Source organism: Anomaloglossus baeobatrachus, chromosome 8 (assembly GCF_048569485.1).
Source record: "Anomaloglossus baeobatrachus isolate aAnoBae1 chromosome 8, aAnoBae1.hap1, whole genome shotgun sequence".
NCBI lineage: Eukaryota > Metazoa > Chordata > Amphibia > Anura > Aromobatidae > Anomaloglossus > Anomaloglossus baeobatrachus.
The window spans coordinates 216,341,665-216,354,702 of NC_134360.1; the positions used below are offsets into that span (position 1 = coordinate 216,341,665).

General features: G+C 45.5%; 1 protein-coding gene across 2 annotated transcripts in view; it reads right to left on the reverse strand.

The window, feature by feature from the left end:
- Nucleotides 1-13,038, reverse strand: part of LOC142248841 (vitamin D3 hydroxylase-associated protein-like) — a 67,258-nt gene that overhangs the window by 12,623 nt on the left and 41,597 nt on the right. For both annotated transcript variants that reach the window (XM_075320175.1, XM_075320176.1), the window contains exons 3-8: nt 12,397-12,540; nt 11,783-11,916; nt 6,586-6,792; nt 5,284-5,321; nt 5,035-5,159; nt 4,725-4,850 (exon numbers count right to left, since the gene is read on the reverse strand). In XM_075320175.1, the coding sequence (XP_075176290.1) occupies nt 4,725-4,850; nt 5,035-5,159; nt 5,284-5,321; nt 6,586-6,792; nt 11,783-11,916; nt 12,397-12,540 (774 nt within the window). The remainder of the gene's footprint in view (nt 1-4,724; nt 4,851-5,034; nt 5,160-5,283; nt 5,322-6,585; nt 6,793-11,782; nt 11,917-12,396; nt 12,541-13,038) is intronic.

Consider the following 13,038-nt stretch of genomic DNA (forward strand, 5'->3'; position numbering starts at 1 on the left):
GTCTAAGAAGATGAGATACAGCGGTCTGTGAATTACTAAGCTCAATTTCCTGAATATTCGAGGATGAATACCATTTGGCCTGGGGGGGTTGTCAATGTTTAATTTACTCAGACGCAGGTGTACTTCTTCTTGTGTTAAATTAGTTATATCGGGTGGTGATCTTTGATTTTTGACTTGTTGAATGATCCCTGCAACAGTCAGTTCCTTGGTGAACACTGATGAAAAGTGCCTGTTTAATATTTCAGCCTTTTCCTTGTCCTCTATTATTATCCTGTTAGAATCTTTTATATCTTTTATGGTGCCAATACCATCTTTTTTTTTGGGCATTAATTTATTTATAAAACAATTTTGGGATTTATTTTAATGTCCTTGGCAATTTTTGTTTCAGTAGCTAATTTTGTAGCTTAATTTCATTTTTACATTTCCTATTGAGATCTTTATATTCCTGAAAGTTTTTTCTGTATTCTCAGCCTTCAAGATGTCTCAGCCCTTTGTTTTATTATACTTTGTACGATCTTATTTATCCATAGTGGTTTCTTTTTATTCCCGGACATTTTATTACCAGAGGGTATAAGCTTTTTACAGGACTCTAGCAGTATATCCTTAAACTTGCCTCATTTATGTTCGGTATCCCCAGTTAGAAAAAAACATATACAGTGCCTACAAGTAGTATTCAACCCCCTGCAGATTTAGCAGGTTTACACATTCGGAATTAACTTGGCATTGTGACATTTGGACTGTAGATCAGCCTGGAAGTGTGAAATGCACTGCAGCAAAAAAGAATGTTATTTCTTTCTTTTTTTTTTTTAAATTGTGAAAAGTTTATTCAGAGGGTCATTTATTATTCAACCCCACAAACCACCAGAATTCTGTTTGGTTCCCCTAAAGTATTAAGAAGTATTTTAGGCACAAAGAACAATGAGCTTCACATGTTTGGATTAATTATCTCTTTTTCCAGCCTTTTCTGACTAATTAAGACCCTCCCCAAACTTGTGAACAGCACTCATACTTGGTCAACATGGGAAAGACAAAGGAGCATTCCAAGGCCATCAGAGACAAGATCGTGGAGGGTCACAAGGCTGGCAAGGGGTACAAAACCCTTTCCAAGGAGTTGGGCCTACCTATCTCCACTGTTGGGAGCATCATCCGGAAGTGGAAGGCTTATGGAACTACTGTTAGCCTTCCACGGCCTGGACAGCCTTTGAAAGTTTCCACCCGTGCCGAGGCCAGGCTTGTCCGAAGAGTCAAAGCTAACCCAAGGACAACAAGGAAGGAGCTCCGGGAAGATCTCATGGCAGTGGGGACATTGGTTTCAGTCAATACCATAAGTAACCTACTCCACCGCAATGGTCTCCGTTCCAGACGAGCCCGTAAGGTACCTTTACTTTCAAAGCGTCATGTCAAGGCTCGTCTACAGTTTGCTCATGATCACTTGGAGGACTCTGAGACAGACTGGTTCAAGGTTCTCTGGTCTGATGAGACCAAGATCGAGATCTTTGGTGCCAACCACACACGTGACGTTTGGAGACTGGATGGCACTGCATACGACCCCAAGAATACCATCCCTACAGTCAAGCATGGTGGTGGCAGCATCATGCTGTGGGGCTGTTTCTCAGCCAAGGGGCCTGGCCATCTGGTCCGCATCCATGGGAAGATGGATAGCACGACCTACCTGGAGATTTTAGCCAAGAACCTCCGCTCCTCCATCAAGGATCTTAAGATGGGTCGTCATTTCATCTTCCAACAAGACAACGACCCAAAGCACACAGCAAAGAAAACCAAGGCCTGGTTCAAGAGGGAAAAAATCAAGGTGTTGCAGTGGCCTAGTCAGTCTCCTGACCTTAACCCAATTGAAAACTTGTGTAACTTGTGGAAGGAGCTCAAGATTAAAGTCCACATGAGACACCCAAAGAACCTAGATAACTTGGAGAAGATCTGCATGGAGGAGTGGGCCAAGATAACTCCAGAGACCTGTGCCGGTCTGATCAGGTTTTATAAAAGATGATTATTAGCTGTAATTGCAAACAAGGGTTATTCCACAAAATATTAAACCTAGGGGTTGAATAATAATTGACCCACACTTTTATGTTGAAAATGTATTAAAATTTAACTGAGCAACATAACTTGTTGGTTTGTAAGATTTATGCATCTGTTAATAAATCCTGCTCTTGTTTGAAGTTTGCAGGCTCTAACTTATTTGCATCTTATCAAACCTGCTAAATCTGCAGGGGGTTGAATACTACTTGTAGGCACTGTACAATAGGACCAATTGAGTTCAATATACGCAAAACAAAAAACCTCAATTTCAATTAAAATTTAAACTTTTATTGATATATTTTAAAAATTTAGACACCCATTAATAGTGAACACACAAAAGGGCAATAGATGATGAAGGGGAGGAGCTAAATATATGGGGTCCCTATAGCACCCTATGGGACTTTTCTCCTACCTACCAACGGAGGGTATGATGCCGTAACTGTTTTGGGCGCCCCTGTTCCACGTCGGCTCACCCTCTAGTTGCCCTGGATAGTTAGTGAATTAAAATAGTAATTACACTACGGATGGCCATACAATAGTACTAGAATGTATTAAGTACAAAGTGCTCATATAATCACACTGTCCGATAGATAACAGCTTCCTATCAGGAAAACCAGGACAAAAAAAATCAAATATTAAGCCCTAATATAGGTAGGCTTCTGCAGAAAAATTAGTCCATAGTACATGATCCAGTACAAATTAGTACATAGTACATAATACACAATCTACATTAACATAATGGAGGAACACATTAACATAATGGAAAATTCAATTCCATATGTCAGTTTTTCCTCCCCTGTCCCAGTGTGATATAGTATGGTATGGCAATCACACATGGATAAACTTTTACACAATCATAATTGCACAGATTTGCACTGCATAAACCGATGCTGATACATGTAATGCAATGCCTCAGAGCAATCATGCAGATGATTTTTATAGAGCAGAAAAGAAGGGTATAGATAACCCCACAGGGAAGAAAATAATGGTTACTTCCCTTTTAGCAGCATGCTCTGTATCGCCTCAACGCATTTCCCCTTTCCATGATATAAGGATCTCAGGAGGCTGGAGGATTGCAGTTATCAGATGTAAATATAGGAGTAATCCATGACTGTGTGACACTAGTGGATGGAGTATGCTGAGCCTTGTAGTTCTGCTCCCCCTGCCTCTCCCTCAGCATACAGTCCTGGATGGAGCATGCTGAGCCTTGTAGTTCTACAGCTGCTGTCTGCTCTCCTCCATACACTAGTGGATGGAGTATGCTGAGCCTTGTAGTTCTGCTCCCCCTGCCTCTCCCTCTAGCATACAGTCCTGGATGGAGCATGCTGAGCCTTGTAGTTCTGCAGCTGTCTGCTCTCCTCCATACACTAGTGGATGAAGTATGCTGAGTTCTGTAGTTCTGCTCCCCCTGCCTCTCCCTCCAGCATACAGTCCTAGATGGAGCATGCTGAGCCTTCTAGTTCTGCAGCTGTTTGCTCTCCTGCATACACTAGTGGAGAATGAAGAACATATTGAAGAAGGAAATGACATCAGACCTTTTTTTTTTCTTTTTCAATAATCTTTAATGGCATTGTTCACTGATAAAAAAAAACGCATAAGAACGCAGTGAGCAAAACCGCAGCAAAAAACGCACCAAAATGTGGTAAAAACGCACATGTTTTTTGCCGCGTTTTTTTTGCTGCGGGTGCGTTTTTGTGCGTTTTTTGCCGCGAAAAACGCACAAAAACGCAGCGTCAAAAAAACGCAGTGTGTGAACTTACCTTTAATTTGTTGAAATCAGCTTTCCTAAAATTCCAGGTTTTAGCATTTCCCCTTTCAAATGTTCTATTGAATAGTACTTTGAAGCTTACCATATTATGATCGCTGGTGCCCAATTGCTCCCGGACCTGTTAAGTGCTCCCGGACTTGTAGATCTTAGATTGTATCTGGTCTATGTGACAGGACCAGATACTGCAGATTACCTCCCCTTGTTGGTTCATCTATCATCTGAGAGAGGAAATTGTCTTTGAATTGTAAATAAGAACTTGCAGCTTTAGCACAACCTGCAGACTCTCTGTCCCAATGTCTGGATAGTTAAAATCCCCTATAAGTATCCTCCTCACCAGCAACAGCCATCTTTCTCACCAGCAACACCCATCCTCAGCAAACTCATGCTCCCCACAAGAAAACCCATCCTCTTCACCAACAACCTCATCATCCTTACCAGCAAACCCATTCTCCTCACCAGGAAATGCATTGTCCTTACCAACACCTCCATCCTCCTCATCGGCAACCCCACCCTCCTCCAACAAACCAATCCTCCTCACCAGAAAATACTTCCTCCTCACCAACCACTTCATCCTTCTCACCAACAACCCCATCCTCCTCACTGGCAAATCCATTCACCTCATCAGCACCCACCTCCCATCTCTCCGCCCCAAGAGGATGTGATCAGGGGCCTAAGTCTCAGTTAAAGATGATGCAATGCTACTTAGACTTGCGTGAGTCAAGCCATCTTTCCCAACACATGTACCAACCCTAGCACCCACCTTCCACACACATAGGCCTTCCCCAATGTCACTGCCCCTGAAGATCTCCCCAGTGACAGTGATAATTGTGATGATGATGGTGAGAATGTGTAATTATAAAGGTCTCCAGAGCAGTGCCTTCCAGCAGAGTTCCCCTGATCTAGGATTCTGCTCCCATACCTTGTGTCCTGCCTCCTCCAGTAGGGTCTTGGCCTCCTGCACGGCTCGTCTCATGCTCGGGTGCGGGAGGAAATATCCATCAGTATCATAGAAGCCAACAGTCAGACTCCTTTTGCTGTGATAAATCTGTGAACAAAGAGCAACTGGTAATAATGAGTGACAGACACACAGGAAGTGCAGAGACCAGTGCAGACCCCACCCAATATACTAGAGCCCAGCAGGAGGCAGACATTACAGAGTGCCACCACTGGTCTGGTAACAGGAAATGAGGACTTCGGTAGTGGCAGGGAAGGCATGAATGGCCACATACCTCGTCATTAAAGGGGACTGGCGGCACTGTGGGGTCGAGCTGGAACAATTCATCACACAGAACGGCTTTCATAAACAAGGCCAAGCTGTCCACATCACGTGCCATTGGGCCTGGCATATTCACCGCTACAGGGACAGAACTATCACAGTCACATAACACGAGGACAGCAAAACACCCAAATAAACATCATAGAGCTGAAGAAAGGATTGTGGCCACAGAGACTGCAAACTGACTGGAAATATGACAAACCTGACTTCCCACTGACCGGAGAGAGGATTCCACGATCACTGAAAGAGAAGAATAACAACATGGATGGATTATTACAAGAATAATGAGGAAGGAAAAGAAAGAGAAAGATGAGAAGAGAAAGATGAGGAAAACGCAGAAGAGGAGGAAGAAGATGAGGAAAGACAAGAAAGGATAAGAGAAGGAGGGAGGAGAATGAAGAGGAAACAGAAGGAAGAGTAGGCAGTATAATAAAGAGGGAACAAAATGGGGAGTAGGAAGGAAGAAAAGGATCAAATACAGTAAGTGGATGAGGAAGAAGAACATAGCCAGATCATTACAGGAATAACAAGAAAGAGATAGAAGAACATGGATGGATCATTACAGGAATAACGAAGAAGAAGAATATGGACAGATCATTATAGGAATAGATCCCTCCCCACTACTAATCTAGGGCTTAGTGGCAGCTGTGAGCTGTCACTAACCCCTTATATTACCCAGATTGCCACTACACGAGGGCAATCAGGATGAGCCTGTTAAAGCACCGGGATTGTCGTATTTAATGGATGCGACAATCCTGGGCGGCTGCGGATCGCTATTTTTAGGCTGGGGTGCCCAATAACCATGGGCCTCCCCAGCCTGAGAATACCAGCTGTCGGCTTTATCATGGCTGAGTATCAAAAACCACACGCTGGTTTTTAAAATTATTTATTTTAATGGAATATTCATGTGAGTAACGAATAGTGCTGAGTATATTCACGCATCACTAGTCATGTCATCACAGGAACAAAAGAAGAAAGCAAAAAGAAGACAAAGGAAGATGAAGAAAAATTACCTTCATGGAGGAGGAAGAAGAAAAAAAGAGGAAGGAAGGAAATAAAGGAGTACAGAGGAGGAGAAAGAAGAAAAAAGAGGAAGGGTAGGATTAAGAGGACAGAGGAGGCAGCAAGAATAATGAGGAAATAGAAGAGGAGGAAGAAGCTAAAAAGAAAAATGAAGAAGAATGGGGAAAATTAAGAAAGAGGGTGGATAACGAAGCAGGATATAAAGAGGTGTATGAAAGGGATTAAGAGGTAGTAAGAGGAGGATGAATAGAAACAAGGAATAGAAATAGAAAACTATGGAGACGGAGAATGACGAAGAAGGACAAGAAACAAATGGCGAGGAAGGAGAGCAAGAATATCCAAAGTATGGAAGGGACGAGGAAGAAAAAAAGAGGAGGAAGAGGGAAGAGGTGGAAAAGTTACAGGAGGAAGGAAGTCTTAATTCTAATGACAGATTGATGTCACCTCCTGTGACTCATTCTCTATTATCTGCCCTACTTACCTCAGTCGGTCTCCACATGGCTTCAATCCACAGATTCCACAAAAGCTGGATGGCATCCGGATACTTCCGAGCACATCTGTGCCCACGCCAAGGATAGCTCCACCGCCTGCGATCAGGGCACCCTCCCCGCCACTGGAGCCCCCACAGGTCTTCTTATGGTTGTGCGGGTTCAGTGTCTGTCCGAAGATGGAGTTACTGCAGTCAAAGCTGTAACAGGAGACAAACCACCAATAACCACTGAAATATACAGTACTCGGCAAAAGTTCAGGGCGGGTGTGGAAAAATGTGGCAAAATAAGATTTCAAAAATAGAAACATTAATCTATTTTTATCAAGTAACATCATGCAAAATGAATGAATAAAATAGATATGTAAATCCCCGCAATATTTGGTGACTCCATCACTTCACGTCACTTGTACACAGGTTATGTAGATAGGAGATCGGGGCTCACCGCCCATCTCCTCCATACTCCATATTCAGTGACTATCCATCTCTTCTGTCCTCAGTATTCAGTGAACGCCCGTCTCTACCGTCCTCAGTATTCGGTGACCGCCTGTCTCCTCAGTATTTGGTGATAGGGCCGTCTCTTCCGTATCTGTTGACTGCGCATCTCCTCTATCCTCAGTATTCAGTGACCCCTGTCACTTCCATCCTCAGTATTCGGTGACCGCTTGTCTCCTCGGTCTTCAGTATTTGGTGACTGACCGTCAGCTCCATCACATCTTCTCATCACTTGTACACAGGTTATGTAGGATTTCGGCTGGAGGTTGATCCAAACATCTTGGAGACCTGACACTGCATCTTCTGTGTATGCGACTTGGGCAGATCCTTTTGTGTCCTAATCCCAGACAGACGGGATGATGTGAGATCAGGGCTCTGTGGATCATCACCCTCAGGACTCCTCGATCTGAAATGGCATTAGCTGGATGTTGGGAATGATTGTCCAGCTGCAGAATAAATTAGTAGCCAATCGGACTCCTCCTGATGGTATCACATGATGGAGAAGTGTCTGCCGGAATTTCTCAGCACTGAGGTCACCATTAATTCTGAAAAATCCACAACACTATCTGCTGAAATACAAACACAAAACTGCTGAACCCCCGACCGTCCGTCATTGCTCCTGCAGACCGTCATTATTGTGCCGCTCTCCAGACCTGCAGGAGCAATCTGCTTCGGTTACAGCCACATTTTACTCCTCAGTCCAGAGATCTGCTGCCATTATCTGCACCCCACGTTCTGTTTTCGAACATTCTTTTGGCCTTGTTTCCATGTAGAAGGTCAGGTTTTGTGGTAAGAAATTCTTCCATGAAGACCACTACAAGCAGCCTTCTCTCAACAGCAGAGTGGTGTAGCTTGTCCACTAGTTATGCGCTGATGGCCCTGCTCGACAGCTTCCACTTTTGAAGGGAAGTAAGATGTGTCCTTCATCTGCTGCACTAAGTTTCCTTGGCCGATGACTGCATCGACTGTCCTCAATGTTGTCCATTTTTTGGTTCTTCTTCTATAGAGCTTGAACAAAACATCTGAGGCCCCAGTCTGCTGTGAAAGCTTACCCTTGGAGACACCTTGTTGCAGCAGTTTAAAAGTGAACTTGTCACATGTTAAAACATTATTAACCTGCAGATATCGGGTTAATCTGCAGGGTTATAGCATTCGGAACCTACTCAGAGCCGTCACATTGAACCCTGCTGCTGTGACGCCCTGAACACCCAGGGGTCACAGGTCACTACACACACCACATACACCCCCACCCTAGTAAGGTACCATCAGTCAACCAAAGACCTGATTGCCTCCCTCAGAGTCAGACAGGCACACCAGGTGGGCGGAGTCAGGCAGATAGACACGCCCTCTGAGGAGTCTGCTGGCCTGAGCAAGGAAACACAAGCAGATCGAGATTAAGTTTGGAAGTGAGAGGAGTACAGTTCTGCGTGGGGCCTGGGTTGGAGCCTAGGACCCCCGATCAGTCAGGCAGGTAGACGGTAGTGGCCGCCTGCAGGAGACCGGGAATACGACCGGTGGAACCGTAAGGGACCGGGACAGGGTAGTGGCCCGCCGGAACCAAACCGGGGAGCCAACTGGATACCGGAGCACCAGGCAGGGTACTCAGACCCCGAACTAGGCTATAAGCCACCACCATAGTCAAATCAACTGATTGCGGTCTGGACCTCAGGGGTTCATTCCCACCTAAGTCCCGATTGAAGGCAACAGCCCAACCTATCCGGATAGGAGCCACCGCCAAAGGCCAGAGATCCAAAGGGCCAGCGTCTGCGGGCAAACGGGCTCCTATGACACTTATACGCCAGGGAGCGGACTACCAGTGCCCAGGCACAGTAGTCAAGATACATACAGACTTGGAAGCTGCAGCCGGCTGCGGGCCCCGTTCATCACCCCGTTTGGTTTACCAGTGACTCTGTGTGGTTTAATCGTGAGTACACCAGTGCCCTCAGGCACTGTACCGCGCTGCACCGCAACACTGCGCCCTGCACCCCGGCCCTCGCCAACCGGGCCCTGGGACCAACATCCCCTACCCACAGAGGGGTCAATACCTAGCTGCGCCACTACACTGCTCCCGGGAGCCCCCACACCTTCACCGCAGCGGTGGTGTCCACAATCACTACAACCCGTGGGTGGCGTCACGAACAATCATCCCAAAACCAAATATCCGCATCCCCCGCGCGTAGCGCCAACCTCCCTTGCAGAGCAACGTGACCCCCGGGTCCGTGAGAGGCTCGAGCCACCACCCGTAGAAAGCGAGCACGGATCCGAGCGGCTCGGCGGCCGCAGCCGAGGCCACGGGGCAGTACACTGCCAGGAGGAAATTAAAGGGAAGGTGCTGCGTTTTTTAGGTACCGCACCAGGCGGGTTCAGAATGGTATTAACTGTCAGATTAACCCCATATCTGCAGGTTAGTAGCATTTTTACATACATGTGACAGGTTTCCTTTAGGCGCCTGGTGTCGCCTTGCTGCTCTCAGTCTTCCATGGTGCCTGTGACATGAATCGGTCTTCCCCTGCCTCTCCGATGCGGCAGACTGGGGCTGATCCTCACTCATCCTACACATCTGTTTCTGTTAATGACGGTGACCATTATTAGTAGTGATGGGGGAATCATGACAATTCGTGCTCAGATTAATCGTAATGAAAATTCTATTCTAGTATAATAACGAGCCTACTTCAAGCGAGTGGGGACCTGGAACAGTCCCCGGAATTCTGGAATAGTCCTCAAAATTCTGGAATAGTTCTCGGAGTTCTGAATTAGTCCCCGGAATTCTGGATTAGTCCGGGATAATCGGTTACTCATAAACCCAAATAGAATCCCACAAAATTCTGCACAAGTGCATCATGAAGGACAGAAGGAGGCAAATGGCCGGCACCAAACATTTAGGAGATTTCCATTTCATTTTTCTTCATGTTCCTTGACATTTTATGGAGGAGTGAAGTGAGTGGTGCTCTGGAGGTGAATGGAGTATGTTCCTCTGCATTATATGGAGGAGTGGAGCGAGTGCTGTTCTGGAGGTGGCTGGAGTATGTTCCCTGGCATTATATAGAAGAGTGGAGCGAGTACTGCTCTGGAGGTGGCTGGAGTATGTTCCCCGACATTATATGGAGGAGTGGAGGGTGTGTTGCTCTGGAGGTGACTGGAGTATGTTACTCAGTATTAGGCCAGAGTCACACTTGCGAGTGCCTTGTGTGTAACTTGCGCGAGTCTCTCATTGAATCACCCGGCATGGACTAACACTCTCCAAACAGGAGCGTCTCAGCTGCATAGACATACATGCAACCGACCTGCTCCTGTCAGGAGAGTGCAAGTCCGTGCCAGGTGATTCAATGAGAGACTCGCGCGAGATACACGCGAGGCACTCGCAAGTGTGACTCTGGCCTTATATGGAGGAGTGGAGCGAGTGTTGCTCTGGAGGTGACTGGATTATGTTCCCTGTTATTATATGGAGGAGTGGAGCGAGTGCTGCTCTGGAACTGACTGCATTATGTTCCTCTGCATTACATGGAGGAGTGGACTCCTTAATTTAAAAATTATTAATTTTATTAACAGAAGCAAAATATTAGTGTGGATGTTACAGAACAAAAAATTCCTGCAATATTCAGAGCGTTCCCAGCCTCTGCAAAATCCACGTGGATTTTGCAGAGGCTGGGAACGATCTGAATATTGCAGGGAGCCCCAACTACATGCTGGTATATAATTCATTTGCACCGGACATACCAATTGCAACCTGAGGGGACCCTAGTCCATTCATCCACACTGACACAGAAAAGAAAAAAGCTTGTTGAAGGGGAATTATGAATGGGCATGACATTAATAGGTGACACCATCATTCACCTAGAACATACAGCTTTGTCCCGGATGAGATGACAAAAATCTGAAAAATATTTCTATAACAGGAATTTTTTGTTCTGTAACATCCACACTAATATTTTATGGAACTCTGTATTACCTGGCAACTTTTGGAGTCTAAAGATACGCCAGCACCAGAGGAGACTATATTAGTCATATGTACAATCTGAAGATCATCTGTTTGATGTACTCTGTTTGGGGAGATTACAAAAACTATGTCTGTATTCACTATATGATTGGAGGATAATGTATAAATTATTTGTATTTTTCTATACTACTTTTTGATGACCCCTGAGGAACCTTCTATTAGAAGGGGAAACGCGTCGGGTCGATTAGGGGTAGAAGGTTGACAGCCTCCTCACTAATATAGAAAGTGGCAGTATATATACAGAATTATATCTCAGTGCAGAACCAACTAATTTAGGGTAAAGTGCTGCCTTTAGGGATCTTGACTGTAGGACCCTTGACTATTGGACTGTTTAGGGATATATTTTTGTATTGCGCCTTACTGACATTTGTTCTTGCTCCTAAATTGTGGAAACACATAGGACTATAAAAATAAGGGGGATATATGTTTGAAATTGTTGTATGGCACCAATGATTATTTTCTATATAATGTAGAAGTTTTAATTGCTTCTGTTAATAAAATTAATAATTTTTAAATTAAGGAGTTTTTAGTCTGTGAACCAGTTTTGAGCTCTCCTTGTATTACTTTTTTCGTGAGAAATGGAGGAGTGGAGCAAGTGCTGCTCTGGTTGTGTGATCCTCAGCATTATATAGAGGAGTGGAGCGAGTACTGCTCTGGGAGTGACTGTAGTGGAGCGGTGTCGTATTGCTGGGGTCTCACTTTATCAGGGACTGTGGGATGTTGGTCTTCACAAATGGCACCGCTCCCTGCTTCTTCAGCACCTGCACAATGACGCTGTCCTCTGCTTCCTCCACGCCCAGATAATGGACGAGGCCACAGTGCGAGTTGTGTCCCTGCACAAAGACAAGCTCTTGATTATGAGGGAACAGATCAAAGGATGCCAAGAGAGCTCAGATCTGAGAGGGGAATCCTTCCTGCCACCCAAGAAGACAGACCCCACAAGTTGAGGAATCGCAAGCTGCCGAAACCTGATTGGACGGTAGAGCCCCAGTGTCACCTCAGGTGCCATTACTGGTGTGGTCCCACCGGTCCCAACCTTACTGGACCTGACCCCACAGAGACCAAACCCCTATAGTCCTCATCACTTGGCCCAAAAAACTGCTGTCCTCGTTACTGGGATTGAACTGGGACTGAACCCCTCAGGTCCCCGTCTCTTGGGGCCGACCCCTCCCAGTCCCTTCCCCTTTGGCGCTGCCTTCACCTTAAGGTCCAGTCAGAACGTAAGACACATTCCATCGACTATGTGATGGAAATAGATCAATTATCTGTCTGGCATAAGATGTCACAACCTGGATACAGCATGTAGCAGTGACCTTATATCCAGCATTGTCCTTGATGCTGATGGGGACCCCAAAAAGAAGACCTTTCTCCTGCTGCTTCTTCAACTCCTGCACCTGCACCTCACAATCCGGCAGAAAGTCAGTCAAGCAGTTCACTTCCTTGGTGACCTCTAAAGTCTTCACAAGTCAAAGAAAAAAATAGGAAAAATTAGTAATTCAGAGAAATAAGCACCAACATAATAAACAAATAGCAAAATAGAATTGTAACGAAACTACAGCGGAGAACAAGAGCGGAGAATCAATTGGCGAGAGAAAAAAAAGAGAGGAGAATCAACGGGCAAGAGAACAAGAGAGGAGAATCAACCGGCGAGAGAACAAGAGAGGAGAATCAGCCGTCGAGAGAAAAAAAAAAGAGGAGAATCAGCCGTCGAAAGAACAAGAGAGGAGAATCAGCCGTCGACAGAACAAGAGAGGGGAATCAGCCAGCGAGAGAACAAGACAGGAGAAGCAGCCGTCGAGAGAACAAGAGAGAAGAATCACCCGGTGGGTGAACAAGACAGGAGAATCAGCCGTCGAGAGAACAAGAGAGGAGAATTAGCCGGCGAGAGAACGTCTTCTCAAATATTTATCATAAAGAGTTCAGATTGTGTCATTTACAAATCAGCTGGAACAAAA